This window comes from Nipponia nippon, unplaced genomic scaffold (assembly GCF_047370975.1).
Source record: "Nipponia nippon isolate SJK-2023a ecotype South Korea unplaced genomic scaffold, ASM4737097v1 scaffold_19, whole genome shotgun sequence".
NCBI lineage: Eukaryota > Metazoa > Chordata > Aves > Pelecaniformes > Threskiornithidae > Nipponia > Nipponia nippon.
The window spans coordinates 4,678,501-4,701,094 of record NW_028262335.1 but is presented as its reverse complement, the minus strand read 5'-3'; the positions used below and the strand labels follow the sequence as shown (position 1 = coordinate 4,701,094).

Genomic DNA, 22,594 nt, shown 5'->3' with positions numbered 1-22,594 from the left:
TAACCTTGCCAGCCAGGCTTGCATGTAGGCTTAATGCTAATTTTAACCAACACATCCTCAGCAGCTCTCTTCTTCCCACAGTCATACGCTGTTACTGTCAGTTTATACTGATGTTCTTTACCATAGTTTAACTTTTCTGTGTTTTTTATATAACCTGACGCAAAGAAAAAAAAAATATATATATAAAAAAAGCAATAATCAGACGTCAGTATCCACTCATTTCTCAGGGCCATTGCCGCACTGAATGCATCCAGGTACCACCTATGTACTTCACACAGGTACCAAGACTTTAACAGACACGCCTGCAAGTGAATTAGCCCTTCGCTATTTGACTTTTCAATGCCAGACATCAGGCCCAGATCCTTAAAAATTACATAAATGCAGAGATGAGCACACATACACAGAACATCAGGCGCTTTAAATAGTGTATGATAGTACTCAAAATGAAACTGCTCATAGGTGGTAACTGATACATAAATTGTATGGCATGTGCCAGGATTCTCTAACTTTTTTAAAATTTGCACATCCATGAAAATTATCCGTTGGCAATGTGGATCCCCCAAAAACTCAAACTAAAGGCCACTAAAACTGTTTCACTTTGCTTAATCAGCTTGCTTGAAACCCTAGAAGTAGTTGATACATTTTGAAGGGTCCGCAGATCACTGGTGGAAAGGCAATGACCTAAACAAATCACCACACTTCAAAACCAATAACCATGATACTCTAATCTCCAGAGCCACATATGAGCATCTTAGATGTGAAAAGCACACACATGGAATCCTATTTTGAAAGCTAATTAAGCAAAACCTCTCCTAATACAGAACAGAAAACTACAGGCAAAAAAAAAAGCCTACTAAGAGCTGGTTTAAAACATAATACAGCTACAAAATTTCCTTTATTTTGAAAAGCATTTTACAAGAAACACCACACAGGCAACACATCATCTGCTCCTTACATCCATAGATAGCATGTGCTATTGGCACTGAAAGACATCTCGCTTCTCAGTATCAATTCAAACGGCTAAAGTGAACACCTCCATTCAACTATGTTGTAGGAAAGGGTTAAAACAGAGTTGCTGTAGTTTTATGCTGACCAGTTTGAAGTCCTATTCTTAGGGCAGCAAATTACAGTAATTCCCACTCCATCTCACATCGTATTCTTACCATCTTTGTCAATAGCAAAAGGTACATCCGGAGTTACAATTTCATAATTGCAAATCTGGCTGAATTGAGGTGAACAGTCTGCATCCACGGCTTCCACTTTCAGGATATTGTCGTACCTCTTCCCTTCAATAGCCGTTGCCTTGTATGACTTCTCTTTGAAGACAGGAGCATACTCATTAACATCGTTCACCTGAATATGTACTGTTGCTCTGGAAAGAAAACAGAAAGGTCGTTTCCTATATATTGCAAAACTCCTATTCATGCAAGGAATCTGGTAAAACAGCTCCCTCTTGTACCAATGAAGCTATCCTTCACAATTTAAGCTCTCTGAAAGAAGTGACCAATGACTAATAAAACTAATAATCTCAGCTACCCTAACTAGGAAAGCAGTGGATATTTTTCCACTGTGTTGCTATATAATTCAGTGTAGTTTTAGGTTATTGCTTACTATTGCTGTTTATTTGCAAATTAAATTCAAATTCTTGCACTGCAACTATTAAATTGCCACCATTTTACAGAAATACAATGAAATACAGCTGTGACAAAACAGACTTTTACTTTTGTTAAAACAGTACAATCCTTCAAGTACTTTCCTGCCGTCAGAGTATTTGACATAAACACCCAATTTTTATGTCATGTGAACAAGAATGACAGTTAAGACTGGTCTTAGACTAAGAGCTCAGTCAAGTGCATTTGATTAGCTTTCTCTTGGTAATAAAGTTCTGAGCTGTGTCAGTCAGTGAAAACCGGCTTATTTCTTGGGTGTAGGAATGGGAGATCAGGCAATTTAAATGGAGGCATTACAGAAGTGAAAGATACACTTTAACACATCGTACAGCTGGCGAGGTAATCCTAAACAGATTGGATCTTGAATTCTGTCCTTTCATGCTTGTCACCGATTGCTGGTATATAGGAAAATAATGCGGTTTCTATCAATGACCAAGGAGAAAAGGTGAATAACAAAAAGTATCTGGAATGTAAACTAATAAAGAATTCAGTCACTACAGTCCTTCCATAAAATCAAGTTTTCTAATGCTCATGCTAAAAAATAAGGTTTTATTTTAACCTATGTGCTAAATAAATGCACGAAAAATGGCCTTCTATACCAAACGCTTTATATTCCTGACTTTAAGAGCTAAACTCCAAGATGGTTAATAGCCACAAAAAAACATAACACACACAGCCATGGGGCTGGGAAAATTTCAACAGTGGTTTGTAGGTGCAGGTCTTGGAAACCCATTCTGCTGTGGGAAAATAAGAGTTGCAGAGCATGCTGCTAGATCTGTACTGGTTCATTACATAGCCACGAATTTGGATAACCAAAATCAATTAACCAACACAGGTAGAAAAATATAGATAAGTTCTACAGTGCGGAAAAGGAACTGTACACTATCAAACTGAACGAACAACGTAATTCCGGTCAACCCAACAAAACATTTGTTGCTATCTTTCTCTTTGAAATCTTTCTTTAAAAGACAAACCGAATACCAAATAGAGTTTAAGGGCATACCTATTTTCCATAAGTGTAATCCTTAAGGAGATAACTTTCTGGTGCTTATTTGAAGCATACAGCTATAGAGTTACAAGGTTGTATTTGTCACCAAGATGACTGCTGCTAGTCTATTCCTCATCTTATTTATGCCCTTCTTTGCTTCACACAAACAGTAATCTTCCACATGCTCTGCAGATGTTTACACCAGGGTGTTAAACAGTTATTCTCAAGTGGATTTTCAAGAGAGCGTTCCACATTGTGGTTTTTTCTTTAGATAAAGCTTAGCTAAAGATTGCTTTGTTCCCATTCTTTAATCTAGGCAGAGATGAACCTTATGCTATCAATCTTGCTTGTTTTGGTGAGGCTATCTGGAAATGACAGCAACGTGTATTCTCTTCCATTTTGTCAAGTTTAATACAGATTGACTTCTTGAACCAGTTTTTCAGTTTTAGAAACTGAATTCTGAAACAATGTCGAAGCTTGGTATCCCACGCAAACTCTTTATATCAACTCAAGCCAGATTTTAACTGTATCAACAGTTTTCCTGCTTCTATCCCCACACTATTTTCTAATGTAAATTCAGAGACGTCAAGGGATAAAGCAGTATCACCTAGAATAGAGCTAAATAGATGTCAAAACAGTTCATTTCCGTTTTGCTGCCATTTGTATTACATTATATGAAAGTCTTCCAGTATTAACACTTGGTTTACATTTACTCTAAACACATAGACCATAAATCACCATGAGCAGGAGACCACTTGAAACCAAACTTCCCCTCAGCCCACCACGGATTTACTTACTTGTGGGATTTTTTTGCATTTGCTCCATCTGGCCCCTTCCCACAGTCATAGGCCTGTATGGTGAATGTGTAGTCCTTCTGTAGTTCACAGTCAAGCTTTTCTTTAGAGCGTATTATCCCCTCACCAGTGGATTTATCCACTACCACTGCTTCAAAGGGAACATTTTGCCCGTGAATTTTAAATCCACAAATCTCACCTACAGATTCAAAGTCAGAGAGGTTAGAACTGGTCAAAATTGTTACATATTTTTTAAATAAATGATGAAATATTTTGCAGCCAAGGGTTTGTGAGGGTCTGTGGACAAAGCAAGAGCACTGTGCTTTAAAATGGGTGATTTCTGGGAACTTTAGTAAAAAGAAGCATATGTCTGCCTTCCAAGCAACTTGTTTACTTTGCATCCATTCATGCAGGAATACAAAAGAGAAAAAGAGAAATGTAGACAGGCATTTCACAGGAGTACTTGAGATAGCTCTAGGGTAAGAGTAGATCTTATGAGAGCATACAGCCAAGGCCACTGGTACTATCTTCTATGCCAAGCTACTCGGAATAGCTGGGCAGCTTGTTTATTTTGACCAGAGCAAAAGGTTAAAATGCACGGTTACAAGTCAAGGGATGAAAAAGCTTCAAGTACAGGTTCAGCACCATAATTACAGAAATTCTGTCAACAGATCAAAGAACAAAGTCTTCCTGTGCAATGTACCTGGCTAAAATTAGGGAATCAAAATAAACTACTGAATGAGAAAGGTAGAAATACCAACTTCTCAGGCATCCATTTCAACAGCTATCTACTAACACAGACCAAACATGTCAGTCAAGGAACCTCTCGGATGGAATGATTTAGTAGGCTTTCCTTTCCAGTCAAACTCTTCATCCTACCACGCTAGCAAGAGAAGTCCCTAGTACATAATTTTAAAACACATCTAAGCCTAAGGTTACACTCCAAGACCTCTTGCTGGCACAGCTAGGTCAGTCTGTCGGCACGTTACATGGAGTGAGCCTAGCACACCTAGCTGTGCTAACAAAAGCCACTCGATGGACAGTTTGATCACCTACGCTGTGTTTTTACCTGTATAACTTGTTACGTTTTGAAGGTGATTTTCTTACACCAACATAAAACGCTATTTTGCTATTATAGCTGCAGTGGTATCATAGTACCAAGAATGCACTCCTCCTGTAAACATGTCTAGAGGTATTCAAAAAAAGGTATTTCACTCGGATTTTAAACTACTGAAGTAGGTACTGAAGGAAGTATACTGCAGGGAAGGTGGTACAATGCTTTGGCAGATAAATATTACTTTACAAAGCATATGAAAAAACTTAAGATGTCCCAAAGAAGTAAGCTATCAGTGGAAACATGAGAAAACGCTGATTTTCCCAAAAACAACAACTTCAGCGTCCATACCACGTACAATAATCCCAAATGGTTCAAATGGATGTCTGATTTACAGATATTTCTAACCAAGGGTTTGGTTACATAACAGTCTTTATCAATATATCTTAAAATAGAAAAAAACTGGGAGAATAAATGGGACAAAAGAGCATGACAGGATCTTCTGTTTAAGTGCTGATTCCCCATTTCATAACCAAAGTTAGTAGGTTAATATTCATAAAAGGGATAGAAAGAACCCTTTATCACCTTCTTTGGTGACTGTCACCTCAAAACTCTCTAAAGGGAGAAAAGATAAACCCAAGTCAGTAACAGAAAAGGTTGAAAGGGAGCAAATAAGGAAAAGGCAGAGAGGCACACATTACACAGAAAAGCTTTGGAAAAATTGTAATTTAAAATTCCAGTGGTGATTTGCTGTAACTGTTACAATTTTAGAGTTTTAGTTAGGTTAAATATGATTTAATCTTTTAACTCCAGGTTGTCGTTTGTAGAATTTTGAAGTATTTAATAAGTTTATCAAAAGGCTTTTTTCTTTTTTTTCCTTTTCTTTTTTTTAATACCAACTGCTAAACAAAAGATATTTTCAAAATTCCATGGTGATGAAGAACTATCCATAAAGTAGAATTTTCATCAGAATTTATTTGTACTATTCTATTTAAAGACGACATGTTAAATAATTTAAACAAGCCTTCATCTATTATATTGAAACCACCGTGTTTCTACAATTAAAGAACTTCATAGTCCCCCTTTTGAGTTCCAGGAAAAAAAAAATTAAATAGTCGTGAGATTTTTGTGTTTCCACATAATTTTTTAATCGGTCTAGCTTTTATAACACCTAGCATTTGAAAAATTTAAATTCTACATCAAACTCAACTTGACAGTATTGCCGCAATTCATGATTAAAAAATATACACGTTAAATTGTGATCCTAACGAACAGAAAAGCTTTGATGTAAGAAATGGGGGGAAGCTATATATTTTCCTAGCAGCGTATTGTTTTTCCATGTTAAACAAGCAACCAACAGCTTCTGTCATTTTGTTCTACTGCTGAAATACTGTAATGCTGGACAGCAGAGATTCAGGTACTGAAATATATTCATCTGCTGGTACTGGGGATGCCCTGGAGGAGCCTGCCTTGCCCCCTCCAGCCACTCCAGAAAAGCACAGGCTTCCCCAGTGTCCTGCACCTTCCACGCTTACGAGGAGATCTCAGATATAACTGAGTTTTACAATGGTATCAGACGATTGTGATAGGCACCTGGAATAGTTTCACAGTTTTAATGAAAATACAGTTAACCCTGTTCTTCACTCCCCTGGAAATCATAATCTGTGAAAACTTCAAACTACCACCTTTTACATATCATCCAATATATCAAGTATTTTTTCCTGATTACCATCATCTTTGACCTGAATTCCGGTACAACAAAGCAGACCTGTACCCTTAAAATCACTTCTAGCAGATCTCCTGTTAATTCTCACATATTTCAAACAACTTGCAGTAACACAGTTATTCAAGTCTCCATTCTAGAGTGGCCTTAAAAAGAGATGAGGCACTCTTAAAAAGGCAAATTTACAGTTTAATATTGAAACAGAAATATAATTAAGGAAAAATGCCTTATAATGTATGACAATTAGTAGTCCTTCATTTTAAAAGGAGACAGTTTCTGAAACAGCTCTCATTAGGTTCTCCCTGAAACTCACTTCAGGTAATCCCTAGATTTATAATCGGCTCTTTATTTTAATGCACCAAGTATGCTGCCTCTTGTGGCACCCACATAATTTATTTCAGTCTATTCTTACACAGGATATAAATATAACCCCAGATTTCAATGTGTTTTGAGGATAGAATCATTCAAGAAAATTTTACACTGCTTAAATTCGTGGCTGACACCACTGATTAGCCAGAAGTGACATTCCAACTGCAAGCTTTTAAATATTCCACATCTCCTACTCCTGTACACCCTCCTCCCTGCCCCCTTCCCGTGACTCTAACCTCAAGAGTCAAGCATTGTGCGTGAAACATTAAGATTACAGGAAAAAAGGTATGGAAGGGCACACTAACACAGAAAGCCTGACAATGGAGAGAAGAGAGAAAAGTATATTAATGTGGCAATTGCCTATTTGGGAGAAGGGGAGGCTGTTTAAAAACCGGTCAGTTCTTTTATCACCTGAAGTGACCTTTAACTCTGGCACCAGCACCAATTTGGCTGCTAGGATGTTCAGGCATTATATTGTTGGCTCCTCAGCATAAGACATAAATAAGCCCTCCAGTAAATAGCCATGCGTCTCCAGATGCTTTTTAAGGTGTAATGCTTCAGTTCGAGGCTCAATTCCTGCCAGATGTTTCTCAGAACAATAACTGACCCGATACAATCCTATTTGCCGCTTCACACACTAGTAAGATTAACAAAAAGCCCTTTTATTACTATCTAGACAAGGTTCTTGTGACTGAAAAAGTTATAATGCATAAAAACTATGGTGTTACTTATGATATAAGTGCTCTAAATAAGCAAATGCAGAGCTCCCAACCTAACAGGCTTTTTAAGCTCCCTTCTTCAAAAGTCTCTCTGCAATGAAAAGAAACAAAAAGGAATAATTGTCTGAAGTACAAAATATTTTAAAAATTAAAGCTCCCCTCCTTTCTCAAAAATATATTACAGACTCTCACAGAGCTGTTTCAAGACAAATAAGACAATTTGCAGATTAATATTCCCATACACGGATGATATTCCTTTTCATCTCCGTTACAAAATGCATATATTTATATAGTATAGGTGAAGCTCCTCTGTGATTATAGAATTCTTGGCAGTGAATTTTTTTATTGCCATTAAGGAAGCTTAGTCCCGCATCATGCTCCCTAAGGTTTCACGCTACGTCGTACGTGCTTAATGCTTCTTCTCATTTCATTCTGAAGTTGAGATACAATACTGAAATAAATTCCTACCGCTCCTAATCTTAGAACAGAACGATGATCAATCTGTAAATTAGTTTACATTTGATATATTGGAAACTGTTCAGCTAAATAAACTGTAACTAGGATAGAACTTTACAGCGTTTCACTCAGCTGGAACTACAGTTGAAAAAACCATTTCATTTTACAGATAATACATTTGTGGAAGTTATGTTAGCCAGAAAACACACAGTAATCCTGTATCCTAAAGCCATTCCGTATTTCTCCTTTCTAGTGTAGCACAATCAAATGACAGTGAGGATCTGGTAGAATGTTAAGTTTTGCTGATTTTTACTGTTTTCTCTCTTTCTGTACTGTTATGATATAATGATGTAAAATAATTATATCACGTAATTATAAAAAAGTTGTTCATAACTGGACATACAGTATTTGAGTAGACACTCTCCAAACTTGGGAGTCAGCTATCCCTCTACATTTCCATTCCACGGAAGGAGAGGAAGCATATTCCCCCCCGGCTCCAACCAAGCAGCAGTCTACACGAGGATCACGGAGAGCCTTCAGGAAAGCCTCCCATTTCAATGGCTCCTAAACAAGTATTTCTTAGTACCATACGAAACTTTTAAAAAGTGAACCAATTTTAAATTTCACAATAACTCCATTTCAGTTTGTATCTGTATACATGATAGGTACAAAACAAAGTGTCACTTCATGCATGCCTTAAATTTGATGCAAAAATGGCTGAAATACTATTGGAACAAAAAATTCCTCTTCGGTTTGCCAGCTGGCTGTGCAACATATTTGTTGTACACTCACTGGATGTGACAAGATCAAAATCTTTATCTGTTTGATTACACGGTGTCATTCATCTTCTCTACATATCATTTCTTTATACCCATCACCCAGCCAAGCGCTGCGTTACAGACGGGCCTGCTGCAGACAGGGCGTCAGCACAGCTCCCTGCCCTAAACAAACACGGGGCGACGGCGCAGCGTGGAAACACGGCATCAGCACTCGCCCGCCGCAACGCGCGAACCCCACACGCCTCCGGGGAGAGGCGGACTGTAAGGCTGGGTGGATTTCTGGGGGGCTTTTAAAGAATGAATACAGATTCTGCAAGATTATTTTCCAAGCTCTATGCATATTCATGCTCTAAGTCAAAAAATTCCTAACCCCCACAAAAATACTTCTTGCATCCCAGATTAGAAAGGGGAAAATAAAGTATTGTGGCTGAGAAGTGGTTTTCTCTAGGGCTGGGGTGGAGGAAGAGGGATTTAAACCCTGCTAGAGACACGTCAAAAATCCAAGGAAACATTTCCTTCCACAAGGGAAATATTTCAAACACCTTGCTAGCAAGACCCTGCGTTATACTCTCGTAACAAAACATATTCAGCTATGTGAAGGCATCCAGATACAATTTTGTTTGTTTCAAATGCAATAAAAATTCAGTTCCTTTTTGCATAGTAAAGGGGAAAATCCATACTCAGAGCTTCAGACATTAAACTGATTTTGGACATGAATTACTCTAATGTGCAATAGAAAAAGTAGCTGTCCTTTGTTGTATTTTTTCAGCAAAACAATTCCGGATCAAATTCCAACATGACTGAATTTGTAATGCAGAAAAGCTTCACTGAAGAAGGAGAACAGTCACTGTCTTCTCAAGCAGATCTGTAAGAACCATGGTACAAGAGACTGATTCCACAGAGCCTCTGCGCATCGGGCAGCACGATGAGGCAACCTGGCATTCAAACCCTGTTTTCAAAAGTGTGTCGTTTCAGATGTAAAACCATAGAAATTACCCTAGAAATAAATGTCTATTTGACCCTACTTATTTTTGCACACCTGAATTTTAGGATCCTACCCACAGAATACTTCTACTTGCCCCAGACTTCATGTACTACAAAGCATTTAAATGAACTAGTTTCAAGATGTTTCAACATGCTCAAAATTGAAATAAAGCAAAAAGCTCTACTTAAAACATTTTAAACCTGCAGACAGTTCAGAAGTTTAACAGCTCAGCTAGGGGGCACAGTTAATGAAAATATCCAACCTTTTGAAGCATCAATAAATTTGATTTATAAGTAGGAATATCCTAGTTAGGGATGAAACAGCCCTGAAAACGCTTTGTTTTGCTGTGAAAACATGTCACTGATCTAATGGGCTTCTCACACTTAAACACCCACATAGATGCTGCTGGACAATAACGAGGCTATTCTCCGTTCTAGGACATGACTACAGCACCACCAACTAGAACTGGTAACGCTGATTCAACATCACTCCCACATTTGGTCTCCTCAAAGACAGATTCAAGTATTGTTCCATTTAATGGCAGACAAATACTTTTACAGATTCCCATAGCACAGTCATTCAAAATTTACGCAATTCAAATCTAACAGAGTGATAGCGAGGAAAATTTCTTTACAACAGTAGCGTGCTATACTCAGAATTTAAGATAACTACTTTAAATCCATTGTTCTGCTGCTGCTTAAGAATTGTTAGTTTTTGAAAGCCAAAATATATAATGTTTATACAAATGTTTAATAAATAAAACCAACTTCCTGTTGGTGAAAATATTCATTAAATGAAGGCAGGCTTATACAATTTAGATCAACGCAATGGAAAAGCAGTCTCATTTGAATTTGACATTGGATTTTCCTCTGCAAATCTGACAAGATATTTGAATCTATTCTGCCAGTACTTTCTTAAAGCTTCATGATATCCAGCACTCAAGAAAACTTTACTATCCACCAAGAAGTACAAATTGCCATTTTCAAAATCTGTTCAATGCTGTCGAACTACGAGCACCGATATTTAAAGCACTAAAGAACTGCAAGAGATTATTCACATTCTCCTAATCACCAAGTACGCAAGTCAGCCTTCCTGTAACTCTTTTTACTTAACAGATTTTGTGTATCCCAACACAAGTGTCTTCATTTGGAAATGAAAAGGTTTTTTTGTTCGCAGGCAGCAGTTTTATTTCCAGTTAAGATCACTTAAGAGCCTCTGCCACGTGTATCCAATACATGAGAAAGTTTGAATTTCAGAGGTTTACCGTTATCTCCGAACTTCCTGAATTTATAACGCAGCCTTGGAGATAATTACAGCCTTATAATAATGCAACAAAACTGTTACTTAAGTACCACTTTAAGAAATTGTGACCGAGTTGCCACACTACTGTAGCACACAATGCAGTTAGCATGCTGAACATTTCAAGTGGCTGTTAATGTAATCACTCCCTGTTTCCATCACTTCCCCCTTGAAGCCAGGCTAAGCGATGTTCCCAAAATGGCTAACGTCACATCCTCTAGGTATTTTACTAGGATTCTTCACTCTAAAATTTTACTTAACCAAGTAAGCTTCTGCAAGTATCTAATTTAAGCTTGTGTTATCCTCTGCAACTAATTTAAATACCTGCAGATGCCTGATGGTATTCTTCACATACAGTTTTCTAATATTTTGTCAAACCAAAAATGTACTTTCCATAATACTGCATCCAATTAACGAATACAGTATTCTTAAACAGTAGTTTCCAGAAAAAAACTACTGTGGAAGTTTGTAAGAAAACTGTCATCTGTCAGTCCTATTTGAAAGTGAAGAATTAGCCTACGTTTTGCAAATGGCTTGTGTATCATTCTCTATATTCTTTGTTAGAGGAGAAAAAGCCTTTCCTTCAGGTAGAAGAGGCTGCCCATTTTTTAGAATACCTGAAACTGTTAAGCAAGCTTATCACAGAAAGTCTCGATTTCTACAGGAATTCTCAGTCCAAATACTGCAGAGAAGAAATGCAATCTTAATTCTACTAATTACTGTTTTCCATCTATTAAGACACAAACAAAAAAAACACTAAGAAAACCAAAAACTGTCTTCAGAAGGATAAGAAAATGATTTTCAGAACTCCCAGACTGAATGCTGTGAAATGTGGAGTCCAGAGGACTGAGGAAAAGGTTAGACACTGGGGGGGGGACGACGGATGGACACGACACACACAAAACCCAAAAATAACAACAACAAAAACCAAACACACCAGAAAAATTAACATATACACATGAAATTGAAAGACGCACAGAATATCTCCAATATAGAGTACTCTCTGGTTTGGATATTTGGATATAATTGCATATTTACGCCTGTAAATATGAAATGAAACTCTGGTCCATGCACAAACATTTCCTAGGGTCTAAAAGCTTTGAAACATTATGCTACTGTTAGGGAAAACACAATAAATAACACACAGCATTTGTCATCAAGACAGCATTTCCACTTCTTAAAAAAAGAAATGGAGATGAATTCTTTACCTGCAAAACGCAGAGGCGCATCTTTGTCCAGGGCTATTAACGGGGGGTCCAAGAGCACCGTGTTGTCATTTTCTGTAACTATACCATGATAGGTTGTTTCAATCCATGGCTTATGCTTGTTAACTGAAAGGAAAACAAAGTACCAAGTCAAAACGTTTGAAACTGACAACTTCTTTAAAAAATGCTTTATAATACTGATTTCAATATTTCCCTCTTTCATTTTTCTAAATCTGAATCAGCATTTTACTAAATTAAAAAATTTGAGACAAAATCCTGGCTAAGTATCTTCAGAAGAGTTCAGTGTCCCTCTAGGCTTTCCAAAAGTAACTCCGAGAATCTAAATTAGTCTCTTAACTATGCTGGGATTTAAGATGCCCCTGAAGTGCAATTCAAAAACCTTGTAAGAGTGATGGGGAGCCGCTGACATCAGTGCCAAGCGTGACAGTAAAAAAACTGTATTCAGCACAGGACGAAAAAAGACTGGCCAACATGAAACACAAGGGTCTGCTGACACTCTACTTCTCACCAACTTGGAAAACTTGGGACTCAGTTGGTGGACTATTCTTCAGAATGTGAAGGCATTTTCTAGTTTCAGCATTTTGTCTTGTATGGGGGTTTTCATTAGAGAACACGTGGAAAAGAGATCAAACTTCACTAATTTCTACACAAGGCCTAAGGACACTTGCCAAGGAAACAAACAGGGAGCGACAGATGTTTCTGTCCCAGTGTAAGATCTATACCTAGAACCTTTATTATCAGTTTTAGCAGTCACTGATATGGCACCCCAGGTAAAGGGGGACTCCAGGAGTTCTGCTGAAGCAGGGGAACTATGCAAAATGGAAGAAAGGGAGAGAGAGGAGAGGCAATGGAAAAGGGCAAGACACCAGCTTCGCAGTCCCACACCTCGGCTGCAGAGACACAACACAAGCGTTCCAGGCCCTTCTGGGTTTGGAGGACTTGTACTTTGTACTCTCTAATCCAATACATGCCTAATGCAGATTTCAAATGCTACTGAAAGAAGGGACCAAAATCTCAGGCCTTTTCTGTCATCTAATAGAATGCCTTGAAATCTGAGTAAAATACTGACTACTTTTTATATTACTTATATAGTAGTTGCTTTAGGAGACTGGGAAACAAACTCCACTAAAAGATCGCCCATAAAAGCATTCTTCAACTCTGCATAGAAGAATCTATAAACCGATCCCTTGAGCACATTTAAGATGACTGGTCTCCTTCCTCTGCTGCAAAGAAATGCAGTATCTTGCCTTGTCAGCTTGCAAAAATAGTTTTTTCTAGTACATCATGAATTATGCGAGACAAAATCCTACGTTATCTACTAGGTTATCATCTACTATAATATGCGACAATCCAACGCAAGAGAGCCTTGATTATTAAGTATTTATGTTATGATCTCCAAAGATAAATACAGTTTGTAATCCACAGAACCAGTATATGTGGTGTAACAACTAATTCTTCTTGACAGCTGAATATATTGTTTCTTTTGGTCTAGCGCTCTTCGTGCTGAGGTTCTACATTCATCAGTTTCACCTAAATTGTTTTGGGCAATGTATATCTGCTACTTCAAAACACCTCTTAGGCTACCACATACTCTTGCTTCATAAATTAATACTATTTTCCCAGATCTAATTCTGGAAGGTTGTACGTATCTAGCTGCTTAGAACCCACGGAAAACATTCACCTAGAGGGCCAGAAAACTGCTCCTTGCCATACAAAACCAAGTCACCTTCAGCAAATGATGTATAGTCAAACATAAGAAATGCTTGGCTAGAGGATGTAACAAACATACCAAACAGCAGTCAATAGGTGGTACCACCCAGATTTTGGTCTTCATGAGATCAAGTACTTACAACTTCTGAAATAAATGCCTGTGCAATCACAGCAAAGTATATACTACAGCTAGAACACTATTACACGGTTGAGCCCTGCTATTTCACTTCCCTAAAGAATTACATAAGCAGGTTGTCAAAGGAGGCAGAGATGTAAGGCTAGCCTAGACTTTTGAATCCTGCTTCTCCAACAAACTAAAATGGATTCATGATGTCTGTCATATGCTTACCCAAGGGAATTAAAAAAACGGTGATAAAAGGATACTTAAATGATTAAACCTAGAGGTAGAGAACTCATACAGGAAACCATAATACTCTCCCAATATGCTTTCATCTGCAATCTTTTACTGGTTAGTAGCAACAAACTGCTAAACAAGATATAATATCTTCATACACAATAATGCAGCAAGAGAGAACTCACAACAAACTACTTTAATGCAAAGTGTTTAATTACCGCCGTGTGGTTTTACTCAATATGGCAACACTATTGCCTCAATACACTCACACGGGGATGCTTTCAATATTCAGCATACCAAATAGCCAGCTAAATGTCAGCCACATTGTTCTATTTACCCAGAGAAGTACACTGCTGCAGCACCCTCCAAGGAACTCGGCATTTTAAAACAAACTTCGTCATGCTCAAGAGGACTAACACATCATTCCTCCCTCAGAAGGAAGGCACCAATAACTGCTACAGTGTGGGTCTCCAATTGAAACAAGTCTCTCATTTCAAATCTGGTCTAAAGTGTTTCACTAATACAGTTACACCTCAACGGAACATATCAGAGTCCTTTCATCTGTTCATCTTAGTCTTTGCAAAGACCTCGTATAAAATACTACAACAGATCTCTGCCAGAAAAAACTCCACCTCCATTCTAATGCTTCTGAACGTAGATTACATTTTTTTTTTTAAGCATTCAGAAACCTTCTCCTAATTTAGCAACCTGCAGTAAATCCCACTGCTGTAGGGTAGAGAGTTCAATAAAAGCTTGAAGTACTGTAACCACATATGAACAGAATTATGAGTATGCTAAGCATCTGCAGAGTCTAGCGAACCTTCAAACAACAGGCCCAGTTAAAAGCAAAGTCATGTCCTTTTATTGTGCTGTAGACAATAAAATCATAAAGCTTAGAGCCCTTTGTGTTTAGGAAGGCTAAAACATCACCAGATTTTAAAACATAAAGCTTAAATCCCTTTGTGTTTATGAAGGCTAAACATCACTGGATTTTACAACACCAAACTTACTGCTGAATATTCAGGAAAGGCCCATTATCCATATTTGTGATCTACTGACTCTAGCATAACCAGACACTGTAAGAAATTCTCAAGCTAGCATTTGAAATATGAGGCACAACTTACGAACAATACATTACTGCTTTCCTTGAACCAACCGCAAAATTGCGCCAAGTATTATTCTGATCTCAGTTGACTTAAACATTATTAAATGTTGGACTGAAAACTATCCTTTCACATTTTTTTCCTCTTTAATTGTTACAAAATTTGTGAAATCTACAGAGAAAGTTGTTCAAAGCCAGACTGTTAATTTCAAACCAAAACAGTCGGCCTATTCCAAACTTGACACTAACAAAGTGCCCTGAGCTGTTAATCTCTTGCCATTTAACTGGGATAAACTACACCGCTTTCCTTGAAATACAATATTCACACTATTTGTAAGCGCCTCAACTGGAATCTGTTGTAAATCCCAACTAGCATTTAATCTAGTCAAGTAGAGGAAGCTACCCTGGCACAATACAGCAAGCTGACTTCTACTTAGTTTTTAGGGGCCAAAAAAACCTTAGAAGACAGTTAAGTATACCTCTTTTTCGTCCAGGTAGCAAACTGAACGGCAAAGCTCATGCTAGAGCCTTTACCGCTGCCACGCAATGACTGAACGTGCATCTGCAAGGTGAGCACAAGCCACCTGCCCAACGTGGTTCATCTAAAGGTAATTGCCGCTAAGCTATAAGAGGAAACGGAATTGGTGCCTCACATGATGTGTGCCTTGAATGCTGGCTTTTAAAATACCTTTCGCTCTGGGTAGATGTGCCCAGTTTCTCATGAAACTGAGCAGACCAGCTTTTACTAACGCTGACTGGAACTACCGCTGGCTGAAAAGGAATGCACCTCAAGGAAAGGATGCTTCACCGAGAGCAGTGGCTGCTGCTGCAGAATGCAATCCATCAGATCAACTAGCAGCAACTTTTTCCTGCTGTTTAAAAGAATGAATGAATGTAAATGAGTGTAAAGGCAGGACAACAGGGTTTACGGCTACTATGGAAACTTTAATCAAAAGCTATAATCTTAAGACAAGCAGAATTAATTCAGTTCTAGTATTTGAATGCGAACATATTAAAATTAAGTGTACTTATCAAAGTCCTTTCTGAGGATTTCCGTTATCGTCTTACAAGCGGTCAGAAGTTAATTTGACTTAAATGGGACCTGGCACCTACATAACTGAAGATTTAGACACACCTCAATCAGAAAGGGCTGTAGCTGAAAATATTTTTTCTTCTGGATAGCTACTTCTAATATATAGTGTTGTTCAGCCATGATACATACCTTTAGAACTAGAGCAAGATGATTTATGTCAAAACCAATTCTTAAGGATTACCTGGTAAAACACGTTGAACGAACTCAATAACAAGTACTAGAGCTTGAAAGCCTGTTACTCAATCTAGTGACAGTAGATAAACATATTCATTTCTAAAATCCACCTTTGAGACTTCATGAAAAATCCAGAGATTGCATAAAAAGAGAATTATAGTCTGTCAATTCAAGTGAACTGCACTCAATGAACTGACTGAACAGTCATTTACTCCTGTCCTGAAGGTCTGACAAAAATTTTGATGACTGTACATCTTTTGTTTAATTGTCTTCCTCTTGATGTAAGAGACTACAAGCATGCCTTTCAGTGAGACAATAAAAAAATCTGAAGCATGTCTTACCTTGAATATTCATAATTTAGTACTGTGCTGATGATACGTCAAGCGATATCATTAAAAGAACAAGTTTGTGTAGTACATAACCACAAAAAAATATAGCTCAATCAAGGAGTAAAGATCTACACAATAAAATAAACCTTCTCCACCCTGAAAGCAAAGTTTAATAATAAGAAAGGGTGGAGCATGGCCTGATTATAATGTGTGTTCTGTGCCTGTCCTAGACTCACCACAGCCTGCAATTCAGAGCTGTGCCTCTATTTTGTATTAGAAAAGGGCTAGGATTAACTTTGTATATAAACAACTTGAAATAGATAAGTGGTAATGAAAAGACTTATTTTATATTTGTTTCTTTAACTGGGTCTTCTCATATCTAGAATTTAATCAAAAATCATCATCTTACAACCAGGTACAAACAATGGGGTAAAACTGAATGCAAGTTTTGCTCAAATGCTGCATTTCTTGATAGCAGGGAACTTATCTACAGCATGGGTTTCCCAGACAAACAATTTCCATTACTGGGACACGAAAACCGTAGGAAGTAACAAAATACAGGGGGGTGAATCTGCATTAGGAGAGGGATTAGGTAAGGGTATGGGCATCCACTAGCATTAACCTCTACAGTTCCTAGTTGAAGGAAAATCAGGTGGTTGAAATTCATCCCACAATTTCAGACCTCTATCTTAGATTCTTTGCCACAGCTAAGGAGCACTTGCAATTTGTGCTCTGGAAGTTCAACTGTCAGACACTGGCAGCACAAGGTAATGTTTATCACCTTTCAGGTGCCTACAGTTTGAGCCTGTACAATTAACGCTAATTCTCCAAACACTGTATTCAAACTAATGGCTGTAGGACTTCAACAGGTTTTATTAAATTATATTTTACCTAAGGAAAAATCTCCGATTTAGCACCATTTACAGAGAGTTTCCTGTTCTACACTGAACCAGTTACCTAAATCTGATTTTATTTGTACAAAAATACATGGAAGTTTTGCTATAAGCCTGAAACTAAGGTACATGCAAATCATTGATTAGAAACTAGTTGCAATTTTTATTACCCACAACTGCAGCAGAAGAAATGTTCAGAATGCCAAAGACCTTAGAGGATATACTGACCAAATTTCAATTTGGATAAAAGCCTGGCAGGGAAAATGGCAAATAAAAATATCCCATCACAAAACTGTCTAAATGGGATTAAAGCAACAAAGCCTTAATTTTTGAAGTGAAATTTAAAATGTTTTAAACTAAACAGAACACTAAAATAGAAAACATAAGCCTCTAACTGTAAACATTCATTTAATAAATGTTCTCTTAAATGTTGCTAATTATAGTGCACGAGTGGAAATCACTTACTTTCTCACTGTTATCCTATTTATAAACTTCACTCCTTGAAAGGGAATCTTATTTACAAACACAGCAAACATCATCTCAGTATAGCCAGCACTTCTGGCTCTACTTGCTGACTCCATTTAAAGACAGGGAAACCAACTGGGAGCAGTAGCAGCAACCTGTTTTCAATCCGAGTACAAAGCAAGTGGGATGAGACCTAACACCATAAACAAAGGACAGGCAGTTCTTCAAAGGCACTGAGGTTTCTAATAATCCTTTCTAAAGGCTCCTAAGGAGGTTTAGTCCCTGCTGAAGCCAATGGGAGTCAATCACTACAAATCAAATAAATTAGAGTGCAAAGCAAGATTTATTTAAGACCAAGGCTTCCGACTTTACTCTCCCACATTTTGAGGTACTGCTTCTGTCTTTGACAGTAATGATACAAGATGTATGCCCCTTAATATCATAAACAAAATTTCAGAGAGATTTCTCTGAATACAACGAAATAGAATAAGAGATAAGGCTCAGAAAAATGGTAAAAGTGCTTTTGTTCACAAAATGTCAATGAGTACAAAAGTTTCTTCTCTGCTGCAGAACAGTTTCATAGCCACGAGCCACTAAGCTCTCAGAAACTTGGACTTTCATGGCAGAAGATGCCACTTTACCCAGAATACCAGAATTCTAACTTAATCTGTTTGAGATGAGATGTTCACATTATGCTGTCCTGCGGCCTGATCTAGGTTTAACTTCAAGCCTTCTAACTTCCATGAGAAATGGAAGTCTCTGAGCCTAGCTTCTGTCCTTCTCCTTAAAAAAAAAAAAAACCTCTTTGTAATAATCTGAAACTGGCGATTTCAAGTCTGCAGAAGCAGTAAGACCTCAAACCAAAGATACATTTAGAAGTCTAGAAAAGTTTCTATCGATAAATTTTCCTGAGAACTTGGCACAGACAGCACAACCTGCAGTCTAATGATATGGGAGAAGGCAACTGGCACAATAGTATTCCAAATACACAAAGTAAACTATGCTCGCCCAGACCATCTCTCCTCCATTTCAATTTCCACAGCAGTGTGTTATTTTATGTAATACATATAGAAAAAGAGATGAAAATTGTTTGTATCTGCACAGATGGCTGTATATTATGCTTTCCCAAGCATTATGCATCACAGAAAGGTCTAGTACGGGCTAAGTCTTTCTCTTCTCGGTAGTCTCTTACTTTCATCAATCCCTAGAGGAAAAAAAAAAAACAGCCCCCATAAATAGCCAAATTGTCTCTTCATAATCCTTTAGGGTAGTCTTAAATTTCGTTGCCTCTAAAAAGGAGAGAGAAACCTAGCCACCAGCCCTATACTACAAAGGCTGTTACTGTGTCAAAGAAACATCTGCAGTAAGGCCGTGGTAGTGAGAACGTGGTTTGTGGTTTGGATTCAAGACACTCATAGTACCAGATAACTTCCTGAAATAATCACAGATCAGCAAAGCTTCCTCGAGATACTACTATTTTGATCAATACCCTTCCTAAATGACAAGAAGCTGGAAGAGGCCCAAGGCAACAGAGGTATATCGCTCTACCTGGCCAGTAACTACGGAAGAAGCAGCCATGAGATGCACCGCCTTCTCATCTGGAAAGTCACTCCATTCCACTCCCCATTCAGCTCTGTTGATAAATATCCAACTGCTTCACTTTGACAAACACTATTTGAATGCACTGCTAACTACTGCTTTTCCACTGCAACATTAGTCCAACAAGCTTAGAAATATTTGGGTCAACTTGACCAACTGGAGGATAAATTCAGTTAAATCAAGAGTTTTGCATCAGCTGGACGGGAATACGCCAGGAATACGCCTCTTTACAACCTGCAACCACTCTTTGCACCCCTTAAAAGAACTACAGGGAAGATGGTAGGTGAGCTGGCTCACACCTAACTTTTGTGTAAGATCACATCCCCCAAAAGCTATTCTGATTTCTTTCACAAAAGAAGCCACTTTTCACTCCCCTGTTCCAACCACAGCAACACGCAGGACTGGAGAACGGAACCCACCGCTCTGGTGTAGCCTCTCCAGTCCATTTCTGCACATTACTGAACCAAGCACAATTCAGTTTTCATCACCTACAATAAATCCTAGTGACCTCAGTAACAAGGACTTTTAAAGTCACAGATGAAAAAAATGAAGCTGCACTTTGAAAAAAATGGAACTGACAATACAGCACAAACCTGAAAGTTTACCATAAACGCTTCCAAACAAATGTTTCTCCTAACAACAGGGAAATGGAAGTGAGCTGCCCTAGCAGCCTTCCAGGTGTTCTCCAGAGCTTACCCATCGTTAAATGCATCTTCATGTAGCATTATTAACAGGCCTACCTAGACTAGCCAAAATGTCAGGAGGACCAAGGCAACTGCACGTGCTAAGCCAAACCAGACCTCCGACTGTAACTCAGTTATGTGCGATGAAGTTTAAGAGATCAGGACCTGCAGTCCAGCAGCTCTGTAGATTGGACTGAAAACAAGTACAGCCTCTAACAAACTGCAGAAGAGCTAACAGAGCTGTCCTGGTAATGCTATCTAAATGTGCCATTCAATCCCAAGTACATATTAGCTTTCTTTGAAAAGGGTTTTTGATCTTCATTTTTATTCATAATTTCAAATGATGGAAAAGCCTAGCAATGCAATGAAATTGTGCTTCTGTATTGATGCGGTAAGCATTAAATTTCATGGTTCCAAGAACACAAGTGAATAGGTTTTACCTAAGAGATCTTGTACAGGTAAATTATGGCCACTATCTAAACAGCTGGCAGATGACTTTACTACAGCAGCAGCTTCTTGATCCTATGTAGGGAAATTGCAGCAAGGTGTGTCCTTAACAAGTTCTTTTTGTTTAAGATCGAGAACTTCCCTTCGATGTATTTGCAAGCCATTTTAAAGCCACGCTTCTAATCTACATTCAAATTAAATGCAAGATCTCAAATCTCATCATATGATCAGCTAAATCTTGCAGAAACAGCATTCTCAATTCAAGGGGTAACCTTCAGGTAAGGAAGCGTTTGCAAGCCTCTTACTGAAATCTGCTCAGAAGAAGACCTGCAATGCGTATACTTTTACTCCACAAGATCAATCAATAGCCACAAGGCCAACGTTTAAAAACGCCATATCGCTGAAGGTTTAGCAAAGCTATCTGTCCTCGCTAACAACCAAACGACGGTTCTTTACGTAAGCCCGAAGGCTCGGCTCCCCTGGGGCCCTCCGAGGTGCTTTATTTCCCCTTCCCATCCCGCTGGCCATCCCGGCTCTCCCACCAGCCCAAGCCCCGTCGCGGCTCTCCCCGCCGCAGGCAGACGCCTCTCCGAGCCCTGAGGAGAGCGGCGCTTCCAGCGGGCGGCCGGCTCCCGGCAGGGCAGGGCAGGGCGGCCCCGGGTCCGGCTGCGTTTCGCCACCCTCGCCCTCCCCTGCAACAAGTGACGGCCGCTGCCCGCCTCGGGCACCGCGGGCCGCCAGCGCTTATGTAACGGGCGGGCCGCCGCCGCCACCGCGGCGGCTGGGCCGGACCCCCGCGGCCGCACAGCTGAGGCCCGCCGGCGCGGGGACCGACCTTGGGGGCAGCGGGGTCTCGGGGGGAGCAGCCCGGCGCAGGTGAGCGCTGAGGGCGAACCGCCGCCCCCCCACCCCCCCTCCCCGCGGCGCCGCAGGTGCAACGGCCGCGGCGGGGCCACCCCGGCCCCCAGCGAGCCCCGGCGAGGGGCGGCCAGCGCCCTCCTCCCCGCGATGCCCTCCTCTGCGCCCCCCCCCCCCCCCGAAGGACGAAGGGAGCCAAGGGCACCGTCCCCCCGCCCCGCAGCTCCGTCTGTCCGCGGCACAGCCCCACAGGGCGCCCGGGGAGCGGGCGCGCAAGCCGGGGGGAGGCCGGACCTGCCGCCCTCCCCTTCCCCGCGGTGCCGGGCAGCCTCCCCCGCCCGCCCCGGCTCTGTTTACCTCGAGCGGCCCCTGCTCCTCCGCAGAGCAGCGCGGCCAGCAGCAGGCAAGCGGCGGGGGCCGGCAGCGAGCGCGGCATGCCCGGGCGGCGCGGCGGCGGCATGGCAGCGCGGAGCGGTGCGGGGCAGCGCGCAGCCCCGGCTGGCGGGGCGGCTGTGGCGCCCCCGCTGGTCCGGGCTCCGCTCTGCGGCGGGCGGAGGGCTCGGCTCGGCCCCGAGGAGGAGGAGGAGGAGGAGGGAGGAGAAGCGCTGCGCTGCCCCGCTCCGCTCGCCTTTTCTCTCCTCCTCCCCTCCCTCCCCCGCCTGGCAGCGCGGCGCCCCGCCAGCGGCACCTAAAATGGCGGCGGCGATCGCGGCCGGTCCCCCCCCCCCCCCCCCCCCCGCGCCCGTTACCAGGCGGGGGAGGGAGCGAACCAACGGCGCGGGGGATGCGGGAGAGCCCATCCGCGCCGCCGGGAAGGGAGCGCT

The 22,594-nt window shown here is 40.3% G+C and overlaps 1 protein-coding gene across 4 annotated transcripts in view; it reads right to left on the bottom strand.

Annotated features, from left to right (window-relative positions):
• The window catches only part of CLSTN1 (calsyntenin 1), a 40,185-nt gene extending 17,832 nt beyond the window's left edge, over positions 1 to 22,353 (bottom strand). For 2 of the 4 annotated variants that reach the window (XM_087755288.1, XM_087755290.1), the window contains exons 1-5: positions 22,128 to 22,350; positions 12,045 to 12,167; positions 3,456 to 3,651; positions 1,164 to 1,372; positions 5 to 154 (exon numbers count right to left, since the gene is read on the bottom strand). In XM_087755288.1, coding sequence (XP_087611414.1) covers positions 5 to 154; positions 1,164 to 1,372; positions 3,456 to 3,651; positions 12,045 to 12,167; positions 22,128 to 22,230 — 781 coding nt within the window. In that variant the 5' untranslated portion in view covers positions 22,231 to 22,350. Of the gene's footprint in view, positions 1 to 4; positions 155 to 1,163; positions 1,373 to 3,455; positions 3,652 to 5,091; positions 5,122 to 12,044; positions 12,168 to 22,127 lie in introns of all 4 variants that reach the window. The other 2 variants (XM_087755289.1, XM_087755287.1) reach the window with 2 other exon arrangements.
• Between the last annotated feature and the right edge of the window lie 241 nt (positions 22,354 to 22,594).